At 43.0% G+C, this 21500-nt stretch overlaps 1 protein-coding gene across 1 annotated transcript in view; it reads right to left on the bottom strand.

Annotated features, from left to right (window-relative positions):
• Positions 1 to 19807, bottom strand: part of TMEM154 (transmembrane protein 154) — a 44198-nt gene extending 24391 nt beyond the window's left edge. Inside the window, exon 1 of the mRNA XM_082653857.1 lies at positions 19686 to 19807. Coding sequence (XP_082509983.1) covers positions 19686 to 19773 — 88 coding nt within the window. The 5' untranslated portion in view covers positions 19774 to 19807. The remainder of the gene's footprint in view (positions 1 to 19685) is intronic.
• Positions 19808 to 21500: the final 1693 nt, after the last annotated feature.

The following is a 21500-nucleotide window of genomic DNA, read 5'->3' on the forward strand; positions in this document are numbered from 1 at the left end:
CCCCCACTCTCCTCCCCCTTGGCAACCACAAGTCTGTTTTCTATGTCTGTGAGTCTGTTTCTCTTTTGTAGATAAGTCCATCTGTGCCGTATTTTAGATTCCACATACAAGTGATATCATGTGATATTTGTCTTTTTCTGACTTATTTCGCTTAATATGATAATCTCTATGTCCATCTATGTTGCTGCAAATGGTATTTCATTCTTTTTTATGGCTGAGTAGTATTCCATTGTGTATATATGCCGCATCGTCTTTATCTATTCATCTGTTGATGGACGTTGAGGTTGCTTCCACATCTTGGCTATTGTGAATAGTGCTGCTGTGAACATAGGCGTGCATGTGATATGTAGGGTTTTGAAGCTGCGTTCCCCTGAGCATAGGTGCCAGTGACAGTGAGGGTTCTAGTCACTTAGTGGTTATGGAAATTTGGGCTCAATGTTCTAATCTGTACAACTAAGGAATGAGACCCAAGATCCCATCTATTTCCACATCTCTATGTTGATTCTAAAGCATTTATCTTGTTTTAAATTAGACTTTTTGAACAGGCACTACACACATGGCACTAAGCTCAGAGAGGACATTTCACTACACCCTTTCCCCAGCCACTCAGTTTTCCTCCCCAGAGGTAACCACTGTTTCTGCCAGAAAACTCTCTGCATGTACAAGTGTAAGTATCATTTCCTGTTTCCTTTTTTTAACACAAATCGTAGCAAAATTTATATACTGTACTGACCCTTGCTTTTTTCACTTAAAATTAGATCTTGAAGATTATTACTTGTCTGTATACAGAGAGCTGCCTTTTCCTTCCATTATTTGTATATAACACAACCTATTCCTATTGATGGGGACTTAGGTTATTTCTTTTGTATTTGTAGGTTATTTCTTTTGTGTTTCCCATGATGCTGCCACAGTAGCCCCTGCACACCTGTCAGCTTGCACATCTGCAGTGTATCTCCAGACTAGGGAGAGGAGGTTGGGTGCAGCACCAAACTGCTCTTGGGGGTTCTGCCCTCACAACTGCTCCAAGACAACTCCAGCCAGTCCCAGCGCAATGAGAATCGGCAGAAACTGAGTTGGAGAAGGGCTGGGTACGCAGAGGGTCTGTGATGGAAAAGTTGAAAATGTTGGGGATCAGCCCAAGAGTCTGTGCCAAGAGCATCAAATGTCATCAAAGGGTGAGCCGGAAAACCAGGGCGGGCCAGGCATCTCTAACCAGGAGTGAGTCGCCAGGGGGACAGGAATCCCAGCTGTGAAAATGCTGTGTGTTCCACAAAGGCCCACGCTCATGCCTGGTGCTGGTAGTTTGCTATTTCCTCCGTCCTCTGCCCACTCTGTTTCCCCATCTCTAGACTGATCTATTCTCTGTTGCCCAGGAGACTAATCTTTCCGGTATAACTTCTTCATTTTGTCTTCTTATCTAAATGTGGACATATTTCATGGAAAAAGGGGTGCAGCCAGGGGTTGGGGGGTGGTACAACTGAAGAAGCTGCATAAATAGAAAGAGGACCAAGCGTGAGAGTGGAGAGATGGGCGGCAGCCAGCGAAGTGCACAAGAGAAGAAGCAGAAGAAAGAAGGAGGACCATTGTCGAAAGCAGAAGGGCTGTGTGAAGGGCAGCGGGCGTGGCTTTGAACCCCGCCTGCACTGGTATAGGGGCTTGAGGGCGGGTCTGCCGGGACCCCTCTTCCCTCCAGGGGCCTTAGTCACGCTCTCTCCAGTGACCCCAGTGCAAACCTCCCGGGATTCTCCCTTTCACTCTCTCCCTCTCTGCTCAGATAATGGAGCATTAATAGCAGATAATGGGAGTGGTCATGTGAGCGATGAAATTAAGCTGCAATACTTCCCTTTACTTTTTTTTTATTTTATTTTTTTTGCGGTACGTGGGCCTCTCACTGTTGCGGCCTCTCCCGTTGTGGAGCACAGGCTCCAGACGCGCAGGCTCAGCAGCCATGGCTCACGGGCCTAGCTGCTCCGCGGCATGTGGGATCTTCCTGGACCGGGGCACGAACCCGTGTCCCCTGCATCGGCAGGCGGACTCTCAACCACTGTGCCACCAGGGAAGCCCTTCCCTTTACTTTTAATCCTAAAATCCTAAAATGGCCAGATAATTAACTGCACAGTGTAGAGAGTCACTTAGAAACGACTATTGACAATATCCATGCAAACACGTATTTCACACATCTGGTGGGGACCCTGGGAGGGATCCTCATAAGTGGGAAAAGAGGGAAAATGCTTGAGGTGAGCCTGGCAGCCCAGCAACTGGGTGGGCACCTCGCCCCTTTGTCACCACTCTCGAGCATCGTCCCCCAGTGGAAGTGACTCTGTTTCTCGGTGAAGCAAACTAGCTGACTTCTCCTTTTGAAAATGGAACAAATGTGCGACCAAGCTCTAGTTCTTAAAGTTAAAATAAAAGTCTTATATAGCAACTGCACGGTTGCCACACTGATATTACAATGTAAAATAAAACAATGAGGAGAGAATGTGATTAAACTCAGAATATCGGGAAGCATGTTGGACCTCAATCAGACGCTCCATTCTTTCACTTGTTATGTCGACTCCATACACAGACTGTTGAAACTATCTTATAATTCAGGCAGTGAAACGAAGAAAACACGGCAGGCGTCAGGTATTCAAATGCTGTCCTGCTCGGTGGAGAAACTGGATTTAATATGGATTTCAAGATGCTCAAGAAACGAAACCCAAGAAGCCTGCCCACTTTCCATTCCCCCGTACCTCTGTCTACAGCAAAGAGATTCACGTTAGAAGGAAGAGATCAAACCAAACCAAGAAGTCCTCCAGTGCTTTTCAGCCTTGGCCGTACATTAGGGTCACCTGGGGCCCTTTCCAGCCTCCCAATGCCCAGGGCACACACCCAAACCATTACATCCAAATACCTGGGGTGAACCCAGGCCTCAGTATCTTTTACAGAGTCCAGTGTGCAGCCAAGGCTGAGAACCAGGGCTCCAGACCCTGCCCGCTCCTGGCCCTCCCCTGTCTACCCCTCTTTCTCTCTGTTCCTTCTTGGTGAACTGGAGGAGAATCAGGCCAGGGATTTGGATCCCAGCTCCCAGCAGCTGCCCACTCTATCACAAGAACACAATCGTTTAAAAATCATCACTGAAGGGGCTTCCCTGGTGGCGCAGTGGTTGAGAGTCCGCCTGCCGATGCAGGGGACACAGGTTCGTGCCCTGGTCCAGGAAGATCCCACATGCCGCGGAGCGGCTGGGCCCGTGAGCCATGGCCGCTGAGCCTGCGCGTCCGGAGCCTGTGCTCCACAACGGGAGAGGCCGCAACAGTGAGAGGCCCGCGTACCGCAAAAAAAAAAAAATCATCACTGAAGTCTTGAACCCCTGAGAGCCTCTGGCCAGGATATATTGAGAGAGAGCTGTGACAATCGTGCCTTATTATTCGAATAAGTTTGAATAAGGGACTTATTAATAACAGAGATTGTGCTGGAACTTAAAAACCACGTCTCCAGCAAAGGTCACTGCTGGCAGAGAGGCTTGGAGGTCTGAACCAGCAGTCCACCCACATTGGTGTGTTCCAGAATCATCGGGAGGGCTCATCCCACACACATGGCTGGGCGCCACCCCCAGAGCTTCTGATTTAGCAGGTCTGGGATGAGGCCAAGAACTTTCACTTCTAACAAAATGCTGATGCTGCTGGTCTGGGGGCCATACCTGGAGAACCATGGGTTTGAGTGGCCCAAACAATCTCATGGAGTTGTGTTTAATTATCAGTCATACCTATTGCTGTTTACAGCACTTACTGTGCACCAGCATCATCTGGTATTTTAAGTTCCACCCAGATCAGTTACTTGAGGACATCCGAGGTTGTGGCCCTGAGCAACGGAATGTTTTTAAAGCTCCCTAGATGAGTCCATTAAGTATTTATGCTGGGTTGAAAATTACTGAGTTAAATCATAATTCAATTGACTTTAATTTGCTGTTATTCATGAAGATAGTCCTATTAGCTTTAAAGATGACTGGGGAATCCTACACAGAAAGAAGCCTTTGGGAGCAAAATTAATAAGGTGTATTTTGGCATTGAAATTGGAAGGAAAGAGTAAAACTCTCACTATTTGCAGATCACATGACACTTTATATAGAAAACCCTAAAGTCTCCACCCCCAGACTATTAGAACTAATAAATGAATTCAGCAAAGTTGCAGGATACAAGATTAATATACAGAAATCTGTTACATTTCTATACATTAATAATGAACTATCAGAAAGAGAAAGTTTTTAAAAATGCTGTTTAAAATTGCATCAGAAAGAAGAAAATACCTCAGAATAAACTTAACCAAGGAGGTGAAAGACCTATACTCTGAAAACTATAACACATTGATGAGGGAAATTGAAGATGATACAAAGAAATGGAAAGATATCCCATGCTCCTGGATTGGAAGAATCAATACTGCCTAAAGCAATCTACAGGTTTAATGCAATCCCTCTCAAAATACCCATGACATTTTTCACAGAACTAGAACAACTAATCCTACAATTCATACGGAACCATAAAAGACCCAGAATTGTCAAAGCAATCCTGAAGAGAAAGAACAAAGCTGGAAGCATAACCCTCCCAGACTTCAGACTATACTACAAAGCCAGAATAATAGAAACATGGTATTGGAACAAAAACAGACACGTAGATCCATGGAAGAGAATAGAGAGCCTAGAAATAAACCCAAGCACCTACGGTCAATTAATCTAAGAGGAGACAGGAATATACAATGGAGAAAAGACAGTCTCTTCAATAAATGGTGCTGGGAAAACTGGACAGCTACATGTAAAAGAATAAAATTAAAACATCCCCTCACATCATATACAAAAGTAAAGTCAAAATGGTTTAAAGACCTAAATGTAAGACCTGAAACCATAAAAGTCCTAGGAGAGAACACAGGCAGAATACTGTTTGACATAAATTGTAGCAATATATTTTTAGATCTGTCTCCTAATACAAAAGAAATAAAAGCAAAAATAAACAAATGGGACCTAATTACAAAAAGCTTTTGCACAGCAAAGGAAACCATCTACAAAACGAAAACACAACCTACGGAATGGGAGAAAATATTTGAAAATGATACGGATGACAAGTGGTTAATATCCAAAATACATAAACAGCTCATACAACTCAATATCAAAAAACAAATAACCCAGTCCAAAAATGGGCAGAGGACCTGAACAGACATTTTTCCAAAGGAGACATAGACATGGCCAACAGGCACATGAAAAGATGCTCAGTATCACTATTAGAGAAATGCAAATCAAAATCACAATGAGATATCACCTCACACCTGTCAGATGGCCATCATCAAAAAGTCTACAAATAACAAATGTTGAAGAGGGTGTAGAGAAAAGGGAACCCTCCTACACTATTGGTGAGAATGTAAATTGGTACAGTCACTGTGTAAAACAGTCTGGAGGTTCCTCAAAAAACTAAAAATAGGGCTTCCCTGGTGGCGCAGTGGTTGAGAGTCCGCCTGCCGATGCAGGGGACACGGGTTCGTGCCCCGGTCCGGGAGGATCCCACATGCCGCAGAGTGGCTAGGCCCATGAGCCATGGCCGCTGAGCCTGCACGTCCGGAGCCTGTGCTCCACAACGGGAGAGGCCGCAACAGTGAGAGGTCCGCGTACAGCAAAAAAAAAAAAATCTAAAAATAGAACTACCACATGATCCAGCAAGTCCACTCCTGGGTATGTATCCAGAAAAAATGAAAATCCTAATTCAAAAAGATACATGTACCCCAATCTTCACAGCAGCACTATTTACAATAGCCAAGATAGGGAAGCAACCCAAGTGTCCATCAACAGATAAATGGATGAAGAAGATGTGGTAAATATTGGGGGGGCCAAAAGGTTCATTCAGTTTTTTCCTCAAGATGGCTCCAGCAGCACTTGGTCGTCTTTAACTTCATTCAAAACAGTTTTGTTAGATTGTATAGTGACAGCTGTCCTATCAGCATGCATTTTAAAAAAGACTTACCAAAATTGGTGAATTTTTGTGTAGTCATTTTAATATTGAAGACGGAAGAAAAAAAGCAACATTTTCAGCATATTATGCTTTATTATTTCAAGAAAGGGAAAAACGCAACTGAAACGCACAAAAAGATTTGTGCGGTGTATGCAGAAAGTGCTGTGACTGATCAAACGTGTCAAAAGTGGTTTGCAAAGTTTCATGCCAGAGATTTGTTGCTGGACGATGCTCCGCAGTTGGGTAGACCAGCTGAAGTTGATAGTGATCAAATCAAAACAATGATTAACAACAATCAACGTTATACCACGCAGGAGATAGCTGATATACTCAAAATATCCAAATCAAGCATTGAAAATCATTTGCACCAGCTTGGTTATGTGAATTCCTTTGATGTTTGGGTTCCACATAAGTTAAGTGAAGAAAACCTTCTTGACCATATTTCCGCATGCGATTCTCTACTGAAAAGTAATGAAAACGTTCTGTTTTTAAAACAAATTGTGATGGGCGATGAAAAGTGGATACTGAACAATAACGTGGAACGGAAGAGATCGTGGGGCAAGCGAAATGAACCACCACGAACCACACCAAAGGCCATCTTCATCCAAAGAAGGTGATGTTGTGTGTATAGAGGGACTGGAAGGGAGTCCTCTATTATGAACTCCTTCTGGAGAACCAAATGATTAATTCCAGTAAGTGCTACTCCCAATTAGACCAACTGAAAGCAGCACTCGATGAAAAGCGTCCAGAATTAGTCAACAGAAAAGGCAAAATCTTCCATCAGGATAATGCAAGACCACATGTTTGTTTGATGACCAGGTGAAAACTGTTACAGCTTGGCTGGGAAGTTCTGATTCATCCACCTATTCATCAGACATTGCACCTTCGAATTTCCATTTATTTCAGTCTTTACAAAATTCTTTGAATGGAAAAAATTTCAATTCCTGAAAGACTGTGAAAGGCACCAGGAACAGTTCTTTGCTCAAAAAGATAAAAAGTTTTGGGAAGATGGAATTATGAAGTTGCCTGAAAAATGGCAGAAAGTAGTGGAACAAAAGGGTGAATACATTGTTTAATAAAGTTCTTGGTGAAAATGAAAAATGTGTCTTTTATTTTTACTTAAAAAACTGAAGGCAGTTTTTGGCCCACCCAGTATATACAATGGAATACTACTCAGCCATAAAAAAGAATGAAATTCTGCCATTTGCAGCAACATGGAATCACCTAGGCAATATTATGCTTAGTGAATATAAGTCAGACAAAGACAAATACTGTATGAGATCACTTATATGTGGAATCTAAAAAATAATACAAATGAATCTATATGAAAAACAGAAACAGACTCACAGATACAGAAAACAAACTAGTGGTTTACCAGTGAGGAGAAGGAAGGGGGGAGGGGCAAATTAGGGATATGGGACTAAGAGATGAAAACCACTATGTATAAAACAGATAAGCAGCAAAGATATATTGTACAACATGGGGAATTATAGCCATTATCTTGTAATTACTTGTAATGGAGAATAATTATAAAAATACTGAATCATTATGCTGTACACCTGAAACTAATATAATAATGTAAATCAACTATACTTTAACAACAACAACAACAAAAATAGGTGCATGTACCTGTCAAGCAGTCTATCTCTTCAACTCTGACATTTTTTTTTGCGGTATGTGGGCCTCTCACTGTTGTGGCCCCTCCCGTTGCGGAGCACAGGCTCCGGACGCACAGGCTCAGCGGCCATGGCTCACAGGTCCAGCCACTCCGCGGCATGTGGGATCTTCCCGGACCGGGGCACGAACCCGTGTCCCCTGCATCGGCAGGTGGACTCTCAACCACTGCGCCACCAGGGAAGCCCTGACATCTTTTTACAAAAATCAGTTGTTCAGTATCTGTGACATCTGACTGTGATGCGGCCAGGGGTAAAACGGGAATACAACAGGAACAAACAAACCAGACTCCCCAGGCCCAAGCTGGGCTGCAGGAGGATGACTGTGCTGATGCAGGGGGTACTAACGCCGCGTGGATGGACCACCTCCTCGGTGCTGGGGTGCTGGCGTGGACCAGACGGTGCCACTGGGACACCATCCTGCATAAGGCACAGGGGGAGCTCTGAAGGGTTCTGCCCTTTCTCTAGTTTACTTGGTTTTGAAACAGTACTATGAGCTGTTAATTACCTGAAATGATTTCCTCCTTGTACTATTTGCTTATTGTCTGTGTCCTCCTTTGTTCTGCTCTGTATCTATCTCCAGCCCCGGGAACCGTGTCTGCTGTATGGTTGCTGTTCACTGAACAGCTATTTAGGAAAAAGGCCAGATGAGCCGGAGGTAAAGTGCTAGACAGGCCTGTCGCCTTTTTATCAAGAGACTGATATCTTCCTCCCTCAATCAACCTAACCCCCTTCCAGGAACACACATAGTGTGTTCTTAGTCACAGAGAGAAAAGGGATCTACGGTGGTTGTCTCAAAAACTTATCTGAATTTTAAAGAAAACACTGGGAAATGAGAGGAATTGTTTAGTGAAAAGATAAGAATCTCTAATGATGAAATTTCACGTTTCTAGCTTTTTGGGTTTTCTTTTTGTTTGCTGGTTTTGGTTTTGGTTTTGGAATCAGGTGTGTCACAGGGTTCCTCACGTGTATAGTCCAGGCACATGAACTCTCTCTGGGGTGCAGGACTAGTGGGGGTGGACTGTTACTTCCTCTGTAAGCTCTGTTGTACTAGGCATCTGACCATCTTTATTAAGTGAATATGTTCACTTAGTATGTTTTTTCTGACATTATAAATTAGTTGGGTGAACAGGCTCAGTGCAAAATCAGCGAAGGTTAGTGGCAGATTGTAAGCACCAAAGGGCAGTCTAGGTAAAGTAGTGCCTGTGTTTCGTACACCCTTTCCCTTCAGCCATCAGACGACGAAAGGTGGCAATGCCTTATGTAGAAAGATCATTAAGAAATGCCTCTTTTGCTTATTTTGAGCAGGGTCATCTGATAAAAGGCTTTCATACAATAGTCTGCTCTGGAAAGCACCTGTGAAGCACCATTGTGTTTTACCCCATTGCCTTGAGAAGCACCCTGCAATTGCAATTGACTATCAGATTACAACATGCCTATCATATGATATCACTCATATGTGGAATCTAATTTTTAAAAATGATACAAACGAACTTATTTACAAAACAGAAACAGACGTACAGATATTGAAAACAAACTTATGGTTACCAAAGGGGAAACGTGGTGGGGAGGGAGAAATCAGGAGATTGGGATTAACATACACACACTACTATATATGAAGTAAATAACCAACAAGGACCTACTGTATAGCACAGGGAACTCTACTCAATACTCTGTAATAACATATATGGGAAAAGAATCTTAAAAAGACTGGATATATGTTTATGTATAACTGAATCACTTTGCTGTACACCTGAAATTGACACAACATTTTAAATCAACTATACTCCAATAACATTAAAAAAAAAGAAAAGAAAGGAAAACATGTCCCACCATGGAGGCCCACATGCTCAGATGCATTTTTCATTTTATACTTTTTATTTGGTGTCTTTTTCAGAGAAAGCTTGCTTGTTTCGAAGCAGACTTGCCCAGACCCTAAGGCTGTCTCTGGTTTGAAGTTACTCACCTGGAGAAACTGCATTTTTGACCATCTGAGTACCTTTTCAAACACTGGAATCCTATCCTGGCCTGTCAGTACCTGGCAGTTTTAAGAAATGTATATATTTTTATGACACAGAATACACTTTTAACATTTAAAATTTCTTCCTACCATCAGTGGGATGATAGATACAAAAGTACTTTATTTTTTTAATTTTTATTTTATATTGGAGTATAGTTGATTTACAGTGTTGTGTTAGTTTCAGGTGTAGAGCAAAGTGGTTCAGTTATACATATATATACATCTATTCTTTTTCAGATTCTTTCCCATATAGGTTATTACAGAGTACTGAGTACAGTTCCCTGTGCTATACAGTAGGTCCTTGTTGATTATTTTATATATAGTAGTGTGAAAAATACTTTAAAATGAAAAAAGAAAGATTATTAAGTGATAGAAAAGTATTCAGGTTAGTAATGATAATTACTACTTTTATTATATTTCTACCTCTCTTTTGAAGCCAATTTCAAAATTACAATGTAAAAGAGTAACGTGAAAACAAATGTTCCTCGACCTGCCCTGCCCTCCCTGGCTGCTGTGTCAGCCTCCCTCTGGGTGGATAAATGAGGGGAACTCTGGTGCAGGTCACACAGGTCTCTGTGCTGGCCTGGCCTCCTTGCTCAGGTCAGCACAAGCTCAGTGTTACCAGAAGCCACTGCAGGAGAGACAAACCAAAACCTAAATGGTAGATGCATGCTTGTGATCATCAGAGAAGAGGAAGGCAGGGGAAGGAGATGTGGGGGCCCAGGAGCTGCAGGAGGGAAGGGGGGAGGGTATAACCAAAAGTTCTCCGTGCCAGCCTTTGGGGCAGCAGAGGGCCAGAGTGTGTTTGCTGTTGGAAGTTGTCTTACAGGAGGCTCAAGAAGGAAGCAAGTTCGTGAGGTCTTCCAAGTGGCATCTGAGTGGAGAAAACGGTGGATGGGATTTTCTAGGGTCAGCAAAGCCACTTAGCAGGTCTCTAAAGCTGGCCTGGCTTGTGACCCTATTCTACCTCCAAAGAGAATCAATCCTGCCCTTGCATCCAAGATCCTTGCCCATCCATCTAAGTCCTCAGAATTTCAGTATCGCAGCTTGAGCTTCTGGGCTATTCTCACTCTCTTTTGTCAACCTCTTTTCTGCATTTATTAATACAATCCCATGACTTTTTTCCCATTTAGTTTTTTAAAAATTTATTTATTTATTTATCTATTTTATTTTTGTCTGTGTTGGGTCTTGGTTGCTGCGCATGGGCTTTCTCTAGTTGCGGTGAGCTGAGCGGGGGCTACTCTTGGTTGCAGTGTGCGGGCTTCTCATTGCAGTGGCTTTCCTTGTTGCGGAGCACGGGCTGTAGGCGCATGGACTTCAGTAGTTGTGGTGCACAGGCTCAGCTGCTCTGTGGCACATGGGATCTTCCCGGACCAGGGATCGAACCCGTGTCCCCTGCATTGGCAGGCGGATTCTTAACCACTGCGCCACCATGGAAGTCCCTCTCATTGAGTTTTTGATATGACAAATTACATGAATAGATTCTCTAAAGTTGATCCACTCTTGGATTCCTTGTTTTAGTCTACTTAATCACCAGGGGTTTGTTTGTTTGTTTGTTTATTTTTTAGTGATAATTCCTTGTTATTTGAATGACTGATCTAGGACTCAACTTAGATATTCTAATATTTGTTAACTGGCTACATAGTCAAAATGTCTCTGGTCTTAGTGATATACCAACACAGCAATGGTCTTTGCCTGCCAAAAGATCACCATAATCATAAATAGAGTTACTAGATAAAATACAGGACACCTGTTAAATTTGAATATCAGGTAAACAACAAATAATGTTTTAGTATAAATGTGTCCCATGCAATATTTTATGTATACTTACATTAAATTGCATGGGATGTACAATAGTTATACTAAAAAATTTTTGTTTATTGGAAATTTACATTTATCTGAGTGTTTTATATTATTTGCTAAATCTGGCCATCTGAATCATAGACAAATAAATAAGCATAATTTTTAGAAAAGAATAAATAGATGTTAAAATTAATAAACAGTGTTGTCAGGGGAAAAAAATGTCAACAAACCCTCCTAACAAGTAGACTCCTGTTTCTGAATGCCACAGTGGGGTGGGGAAATAAGAAATAATAAAGATTGTTTTAATTCATATAAAATAAAGAAACATAGAAAAAAATTCAGATTGCACCAAAAAAACTAGATTCGCTGGTTTTGTTTTAAGGAAGCAAACGCAAAACACCACAACCCATGAGATCCTGCTGGGGTGGATAGCTCTCCTTTCCAACCACCTCCTCTAATTTCTCAGGAAATGCTTCTATGCTGTCTTAGGCACCAGAGGCAGACTTTTCTATTCTTTTTATGTTACATAACTTTTTTTTTTCAAGTTTTCAAATCAGCTCTTACTGGCTTGAAATTTCATGTCTATGAAACTAATATTCCCCTTTTTTTTTTCAAAAATACTTCCCCAGGGACTTCCCTGGTGGTTCAGTGGTAAGGACTCTGTGCTTCCATCGCAGGGGGCACATGTTCGATCCCTGGTCGGGGAACTAAGATCCAGCATGCCGCGGGGCACGGCCAAATACAAAAATAAATATGTAAAAAAAAAAAACAAGTACTTCCCCAAAATGTCTGTAACTACCTGGCTTTTCTGCGAATTGTCATGCTGCTCAATGCCTATCTACTGGGTCTGAACTTCCTCTATATTCTGAGAGGGAGAAGGACAGAAGGCTCTCTCGGAACTACTCATAGGTACAGCCACGTAGCTTTCTCTACAGGAAAGGGAGCTATAGCTGTTCCCTGTTTGGTTTGAGGAGCCAGAACTGAACTATTCACACACAAAATGATTTGGGAGACTTTTAACATTTCAGAACAAAATAAAACTGGATTAATGAAAAGTCATATTTATCCAGGTATCACCACAGTTTCATTGCATTATTGAAATGATTATAATTTTGTCACAAACACAAGTAAGTCTTGGGCTATAGAATAAATTTCATGTCATTCATTTCTTTAGTCAGTGAGTTGTGTGCCTGTCATGTACCAGGAGCTATTCTAGAGACGTAAGGGTGAATGAGACCAGGCCCCAACCTCCCTGGGAAGTGACTGGTAAGTAGGGATAATGGCATACAAATCAATAATTACATTACAGTTTCATAAAAGCCATAATATGTTTGGGCACAGAGCATCATGAGGATATGGGAGGGGAAGGCATTCATTGCATCCGGGGTGGAGGATTCAGGAGAACTTCCCAGAGGAGGTGACCACTGAGTTGAATCGCAGGAGTTCGTCAAGCAACGATGGCAAGAAGGCACTGCAGCTGAAGCACAGCTATAGAAAGCTCCGTGGCCCGACAGAGGTTGGCACATTCAAGTACTTATATCATAGGATGCATGGTGGGAAGTGTCTAGTAGGAAAGGAACACAGCACAAGCTTACAAGGGGCCTCGTAATGAGGCTGAGGGGGCTGGAATCTATCCGAGGAAATGAAAAACCACTGAAGGGGTGAAAACAAGAGAAAAATAATCACAGTTTTGTTAGAGAACCATCACTCTGGAGGTTATGTGAAATTGGGTTGGAGAAGAGACTAAAGGCAAAGAGACTAGTTAAGAAGTTAATGAAGTAACCTAGGTGAGAGCTAAGAAGGGCCTAAACCAGTAGAGAGCAGAGAAAGAGTTCCGTTTTGGCCAAGCTGAGCCCAGGACTCCTGGGACGTCTCCAAGGAAGACCGATGATGAATATGTAGGGCTTCAGCTGAACAGACATCCCTGATTGGAGTGATTTGGGGAACCATCAGCCTAGGAGGGAGATAAAAACGATGAAAGTGTGTCACGACCCTGAGATGATGTAAGGAGTGAGAAAAGAAAAGATAAATACAAAAGGAACAGGTGGAAGAGAAAGATTCATAACTCCAAACGGGAAAGGAACAATCAGAGTCCTAGGAGACCAAGAGGAAAATGGCCTCATAAGACCCAAGGAAGAGGAGGGTTTCAATAATTGATTATGTTAAGTGCTACAGAGAAAAACAGAAGATAAAGATGGAAATGGGTCCTTTGGGTTCGGCTATTAGAAGGCACTGGTGACCCAGACAGAGCAATTTGAGTGCGGTGCTTGACATGGCAACCAGATCGCAGGGGGTTGAGAAGTGAACGGAGAGTGAAAATGAAGATGTGTTGGCTGTCTTTCAAAGAGACTGGGAGTTATAGAAAAGAAAGAGGGAGGAGAGCTCGCGGGGACTCAGGAGAGCTGGAAAAGAGCTCACAGGCTCTCTCACTTTTCATTATGAACGTATACCTACCAAAGGGAATAGAGACGAATGTAACAAATAACAGGGGACCCACCCTAATTATCTTCTATTTCCCCATAATGACTAGAGCAGAGGTTGGCAAACTTTTTCCTAACAGGCCAGAGAGTAACTCTTTTAGAGCTTGTGGGCCAAGAGGCAAAATACAGGCTATTATCTGTTTTTATATAACCATTAAAAATATAAAAACCATTCTTAGCTCAAGCGTTGGAAAAAAGCAGGAAGCTGGCTGAGTTTGGCCCATGATTCTTGGTTTGCTGACCCTGGACCACCATGTATTTTTCTGAAAGAAACATAACATTGTAAACACAGCTGAAGCCCTCCTTCCCCCAATCTCTTTCAAGTTACCCGCTCTCCTCAATTAACACGGATCAGTCCCACACTTTCCAAATACACCCGTGTCCCTAAGCAATAGAAGCAGAATTTGGAGTGTTTTAAAAACTTTAAATAAATGTAATTATTCTGTAATTATTAACCTTCCACTGGTTTTTTGGTCAACATTACATTTGAGACTGATTTATCTTAATACATTTGGCTGTAGTTCATTAAGTGTACCTGCTCTATGATATCTCATTCTGTGACTATACCAAGATTCATGTATTTTTCTTTTGTTAATAGATATTTAGATTGTTTCTATTTTTACAAACAATGCTACAGTCCACATCCTTGGCCATGACTCTTTGCGGTCGTACATTTGTGAGTGATCTGACAGTGAACTGTTGTAGTTGTAGGGTATGAACATCTCCAGTTGACTAAATATTTCCAGATTGTTCTCCAGAATGGTTGTATCAAAAAAAATTCCTTTTCCAATAACCTCATATAGTTAGTAACCTGAAAAATTCGCCCAGTATGCAGCACCTAGAAATACTGGATGAAATAGAAGAAACAACTTCTTAAATGTATAAAGAAATAATAAAAAAGCAAGGAAATCCCAAGGGCCCAGAAAATATGGAGAAAGAAAAAAAAAACTTGTAGAGGAAATTTAAATTCAGAGCCATACCTACCCACCTATGGGGACTTGCCCGAATCCCACAGGATATGAGAAGCTATATAGTACTCTCAGGCATTCCTGTCCACCTACTGGGTCAAAAGTGAAAGCTAAAACACCAGTTCATGGCTTTAAAAAAGAAAGAAAGAAAAAAGAAAAGCAGCTTCAATGATTCTGGCAAAGTTCAAAGTCAGCTGCACTTCCCCCAGGCTGACCTCACCATCATCCTGACACTGTGGACCCCTGACCCACGGCCTGGTTTTGAATTGGGTTTTGTCTACTTCGTTCTCCTTGGCAGTCACTTTGGTCTCTTGGGTCACCTGCTTCTGGTTACCGGCTTGCCTCTGCTGGCCTGCACCTCTAATGAGCTTTTGGTACCTCACACAGCTCTTGGAGGCTGGTCCCTGAGGTCTCCCTCTCCCCAACCCGAGGCTGGGGTTTAAGCCTGAGGTCCAAGCACCCGCTCTCCTCAAGCCCAGAGCACACCCCTATCTGAGTTTCTTCCAAACCCTATTTTGTGGTGACAGGACTGAGGCTGCCCTGGGAAAGTATTTACAGTAGCTTGGTGACAGGATCAGAAAATCTGGGGTTCTGTTAAATAGGGTGGGCCAAGCTCTGTGTGCTGGGTTTTGCCCTAATTCCCCCAAGATTTTCATCATGATGGTAGGTGACAGATACAAGAAGCAACAAGATTCGATCTACATAAACTTCAGATAAAAATGATCAAATAGTGAATAGTATGTTTAAAGACATAAAAGAAGGAATAAATAAGGAAAAATAAAACCAAGACTCTCTCTATATATTGTACAATATTCTAGGATTTTCTAGAAATGAAAAATATGGTAACTTAAATTCAAAGCCCAATGCATGGGTTCAGCAGCAGGAGACACTAGAGGACTGCACGGATCTGCCCTCCCATGGGCGGCGCCTGGTTCCTGTTTCTCCACATCTTTGCCAACAGTTGAGGGTGGTGCAAACTATATACACAGGTAGGCAAATTGCAGGTTGCACTGTTTCTTTACAGAACTGAGCCTATCCCAGCCAAAGTCCTGCCCTCTCCTGGTTTCCTGGGTCAGCCTTTCAGACACAGAAGGACTTTAAGCCTTAATAAAACCCTCTCTGCTTGTTTGTTTGTTTTTTTTCTTTTCTTTTTGGCCCTGAGGGCTGTTTGGTCCTTGGGGTCAGTTCTTAGCTGGGCTCTCCCACGGCAGTGACTCTGCCTGACAGAAGGCTGGGCTTTCTCTCCCTGGTTCCCACACCCCAAAGCCTCTTACCCAGTGACTTCAACATTCTGTTTTTCCTGCTTCTGGTCTTCACTATGCTAATCCCCAGATTCTCTGTTGCTCACTCTGTACCTTTCAGCCTCTCCCTTCCCCTCCACAGGCCAAAGTTTAACCCAACTCCACTATCCCTTTTCCTGTCAGCCAGTCTCTGACCCAATCAAACAAATACAGCTCCTTTATGAACATGTGATAAACTTACAGCCCAGCCAAGAGTTTGTGTGATACACCTACACAGTCAGGAAGGCGCCAGAGACATACTTTTCCAAACCTAAAACTAGACACAGAACCTGAAAACCCAGAGGTAATACAGTGTATTGTTAGAGCGTGGACTCCTGAGGCTGAATCTTACTTAGATCCACTACTTAGCTGTGTGACCTTGGGCAAGTCAGTTAACCCCTCTGTGCCTGTTTTCTCATCTGTAAAATAGGAATAATAGTAGCCACTGTATAAGATTTGTTATGAGAATTAAATGAGTTGGTCCTGTGTTCAGAACAGGCATATACTGAGCAGTATCTATGTTGGCCATCATCATTTTTACTACTTGAAATTGGGACTGTCCCAGGAAATAGCAGGTGGCAGTCACATTCACTGAAATAAGAACAGTATCAGAAAGTGCAGTTTCATCTTTGCAACCCGTATTTTCTTCTCTTCTTTCTCTTCTTCTGAAGGTTCGTCCAATAATTATATGATCCTTACTGTTCTGAAACAGCCCAGAAAAATCTCCTAGTCCCCTCTGTCAAATTCCATGTTTAGCTCTGGTCACCAAAACAGTTACAGAGGACTTATTTCTGCCTTGTGACTTTTTGCTCTTTTTTCTACAGACCGTTCTGCTTTTAGCAGCTAATAAATCCCGTGCTTTTGGTATCTGGAAGTTGCTTTTAGCTTTCTGATAGTGTTAAGCTGACACTGAGAGGGCACAGGGTAAGGAATGAGGTGGCCCTTCATTCCACGGGCAGAATTTTGCCTTGAGTCTGAACTTTCTTAGCATCCTACACTGGCCAAGATACCTAGGCCCAGAGCTTTTCTTTAATTATTCTCATCTGTTTTGTCAAAATCCCAGAAAAGCTATTTTCTCATTTCTCTCACTTCCAAGTGGATTATTTCACTTGTGATAGTAATCAGTTCTGCACCAAACTCTCTATCTACATAAAGCAAAAAAGATGCTGACTCAACCATAATGATGCTGGTCTCAGGTAACTGCAGTTATTAAATAATGTTGCCTATTTGTGGTTAATAAAGGCTTGACTTGAGATAAACCTGGATTATGCTTGCAAAGGAGAATCAGGCTGTTCAGTAGATCGGATTCTTTTACCAAATATCTCCAAGGTATTTTTTGAAGAATTCAAAGAAATAGATACAACTGTGACACCTTTAAACGAACTCACGTCCTAAAGTCTTAGGCACCATTAGCTCAAAAGGATATACCTTATTTAATTTTACAATATATATTCAGTCCTTAATTTAGAAGAGCCTTTCCCTTGGCTAATCTCAAAGTAATAAGCTTTGATTATACAGCTGCTTGCAAGTGGGCAGTTTTGCATTTTCAGGCACTGGGAATGGAGACAGGTGAGTGTGTGGGATGATTCAGATAATCCCTGTGCCCCCCTGAAATGCAGCTTTTCATCTTCCACTTCTCCTGACATCCTAACACTACCTGCTCTCAGGAGCTCATCAGTCTTTAGTGATCAGTCTCATATCCATTCTAGGACGATTTTAGTATTTATCAAGAATAACTGAGTTCCTAATTTATGTTGACCCCTTACAAGATTTGGGGGAATCAAAGGTGAACAAAAGGGGATTTTCTTTTCCCTGGAGGTGCTCACAGCCTGGTGGGAGGCATGGACATAGACACAGTTATGATTCCAGGTGGTTGGCTGGGTTTACAGAAATTTAGGTCTCTGGGGGCATAACAGGCAGCGTGCCAGGGAAGGGGCAGTGAGAGAGACACCAAAGAAGAGGTAACATTCAGTCTGAGCATAGGCATAGGCATAGGCATTCATTCAGTAGAAAAAAAATGGAACTTGTCATCACTTGTGGCCAGAGCCCCAGAGGCCTGGAGCATACACTCTGTACCGTGACTGAGGGGCTGCAGCTGGGGAGCAGAAGGGAGACAGAAGGAGATACCGTGGAAAGGAGGTTGCAGTGAGAGGCTAGGGGCCATCAATGAGGAGCCACCGGAGCTCTTTCAGGGGAAGAGTCACTGATCAGATACGGGTCTCAGAGGGACACCTTTCACTGAGTCCTTTGCATCTCCTGAATTGCAGACACTTTGAGTCAATCATTTTCAGATGCTCAAGAAACTACTCAGGCAGGTTAAATGTCATTCTCAGGAGCGTGTTTGAGGCAAACACGCTGTGGTGGCTGTGAGAGTTAAAAGGGGTGAAGAGGGGTGGCTGGGCCCTGCTCCCGTGGGTGCTGAGGGACGCCCCTCAGGGGAAGGAATATGGTCCAGAGGTCCGGGCAGGGGGCGTGGTCGATCCCCTGCGGGGAGAGGGGAGACCCTGGAGTCTAAATCAGGAGAGCCGACTGTCGGTGGGTCTCACCTTCCTCCACCTCAGTTTCTTCATCTGCACCCCCAGAACAGCTGGACACTCAGTCTAGCTGCACCCCCAGTACAGCTCTACACTAGCAGCAGGCAGTGTTCACTAACAGGAACCACAGGCAACTAGCTTACTTACCCAAGGGCAAATCCACACAACTGTAAGAGGCAATGGAGGGTGAATGGACTTGTTGTCAGGGTAAAAATCAACTGCTGCTCTTAGCTCATAATTATGAGATTTAATATTTTGTCTTTTCTGGTACCTTTGATTCACTACAGTCACATTACTTTTTTTTTTTTTTGTCACATTACTTTTTAAAACAAAGCTTCATTTGTCGTAATCAATGCAAAGAAAATCTCTCCCAAAGTAACAAGATCAAAGGAAAGCATATGAAAGACTTAAGAAGTTACAGTGGATGCCTGGTAATTCCTCAGATAATTTCCTGTTTACTTTTTTTTTAATTTAATTACTGTGTTTCTTTAGTCTACTTTCCAGTAGTAAATGTCCATACCCCAGTTTTCCAGGAATTTTTGGAAGCAGCAGACTTCTCAGCCCACATCATTAAAAGTAAATTCATAATTTCTCTGTTTCAGCTGATTGAAACGTTCTTTTACAGGAACTGCCAAAGAGTTGATCATTTTCTTAATATGCCCATTAAAGCCGGTAAATGACTGGGACCGGTAAATTACATCTTAGAAAACAAAGACTGCGGGAAGGGGGTCAATTCAGTGAGTGAGCTGGAGCTGGATTAGCCGGCTGCAAACGAAGCCAAGTCCCTCCTCCCTCCTTCCCCCCAAAAAAGACAGTTCGACTTTTCTCCACTTTTTTCACAGGAAGGCTTAGATTTTTCTGGGTGTTACCCTCCCCGGCAGAGTTCTGTAGCCTCGGCACGAGACAAGCGTTCATTATCCTCCCCGCCTGGAGTGGAAAGCCTAGGGGTGCTTACCCTGCGCCTGGCGGGTGGAGAGGAACGCGATGACCAGGGCGAAGATGAGGGCGGCGCGGCGAGCCTCGGGATACGCGCGCCCCGGCATCGTGATGCTGCGCGCAGTTTCAGCCCCGCAGAAACGTAAACGTTTCCTGTTTCCTGCTTGTTTGGGTCGGTGCTGACTTGAAGCAGAGGTGTTTGCCTGTTTTTTAGGAAGTGATGTAATTCGGCATGAGCCTGTCAGACCAGCAAGAATTGCCAAAGAGAAGTTGCTCTTCAAGCACTGATTTAGTTAACACGCCTCTCAAGCCCTTTTCTGTCCCAGCCCCGCATGGGCCTCCGTCTTTTGACATTGTCCCCGTGGAAGCAGTGTCCGTTGCTCAGATGTCATTCAGAATCTGGGACTGGGGGTCGGTTCTCGATTTGTGATTTTATTGATCCTCAGACTCCAGGTCAGCCTCCGGGGCTGCCTGGAGTCTAGAGCAGCGCTCTCCGGTAGAACTTGCTGACATGATGGGAATGTTCTGAATCTGAGAGGTCCAATACAGTAGCCATTAGCCACATAGGCTGCTGAGTACTCGAAATAGGGCTAGTGAGAAGTGAATTGTTAGTTTTTATTTTTCTTAATGTAAATTTAAGTAACTCCATGTGGCTAGTGGCTACCATATTGGACACCAGACAGTAGGGACACCTGTGCTGTCAGGAAATGGCCATCCCACTTCTCTCTGGCCGGGCACATGCTCCTCCTTGGGCCCTGAATGCCCTGCCCCCCACAGCTCATCAGAAGGGAAAGGACAGTGCTACACCCATGCCTGAAGGGTGTGCTCTTCTTCTCCAGAGAGAAATCATCTTTTTAGGTTTGGTTGGTTTATCTTTTTTCATTATAAAGACTTTATTTTTTAGAGCAGTTTTCAATTCACAGCAAAATTAAGAGGAAAGCACAGAGATTTTCCATGTACCCCCAGTCCCCAAACATGCACAGCCTCCCCCATTATCAATACCCCCTGCAGAGTGGTACATTTGTTACCATGGATAAACTTACATGGATACATCATAACCACCCCAAGTCTACAGTCCACATTAGAATTCACTCTTGGCGTTGTATACGCTGTGGGTTTGGACAAAGGTATAGCAATGATAGGTATCATCATTATAGTATTATACTGAGTAGTTTCCCTGCCCTAAAACTCCTCTGTGCTCCACCCGTTCATGCAGCCCTCACCACCACCACTGCTGACAACTACTGATCTTTTTACTGTCACCACAGTTTTGCCTTTTCCAAAATGACAGGTAGTTAGACTCATGAAGTACGTAGCCTTTTCGGACTGGCTTCTTTCACTTAGTGAAATGCACTTAAGCTTCCTCCATGTCTTTTCCTGGCTTGAGAGCTCATTTCTTTTTAGTGCTGAATAATATTCCATTGTCTGGATGGACCACAGTTTATTTATCCATTCACCTACTGAAGGACATCGAGGTTGCTTCCATGTTTTGGCGATGAGGAACAAAACTGCTAGAAGCATCCGTGTACGGCTATTTGTGTAGACATACATTTTCAACTCCTTTGGGAAAATACCAAGGAGCTCGATTGCTGGATCTATGATGAGAGATAAATGATCTTTTAAGGGGCCTATTTCCAAAGCAGAATATGTTCTCAGGGGGGAAAAATTCTGTATTTTACCTTTCTTCCTTCTTGAATGGCTATTTTCTCAGAGGTTGTTAACAACAAACAAAATAGAACTGAGTTGGATTAGAATGGGGGTGGAAATCCTACCCAATTGAAACAATACAGGAAGGAGGTGATAGTTCATAGCAGTGTTTGGGGCGATTAGAGTA

Source organism: Grampus griseus (assembly GCF_964374135.1).
Source record: "Grampus griseus genome assembly, chromosome: 4".
Classification (NCBI taxonomy): domain Eukaryota; kingdom Metazoa; phylum Chordata; class Mammalia; order Artiodactyla; family Delphinidae; genus Grampus; species Grampus griseus.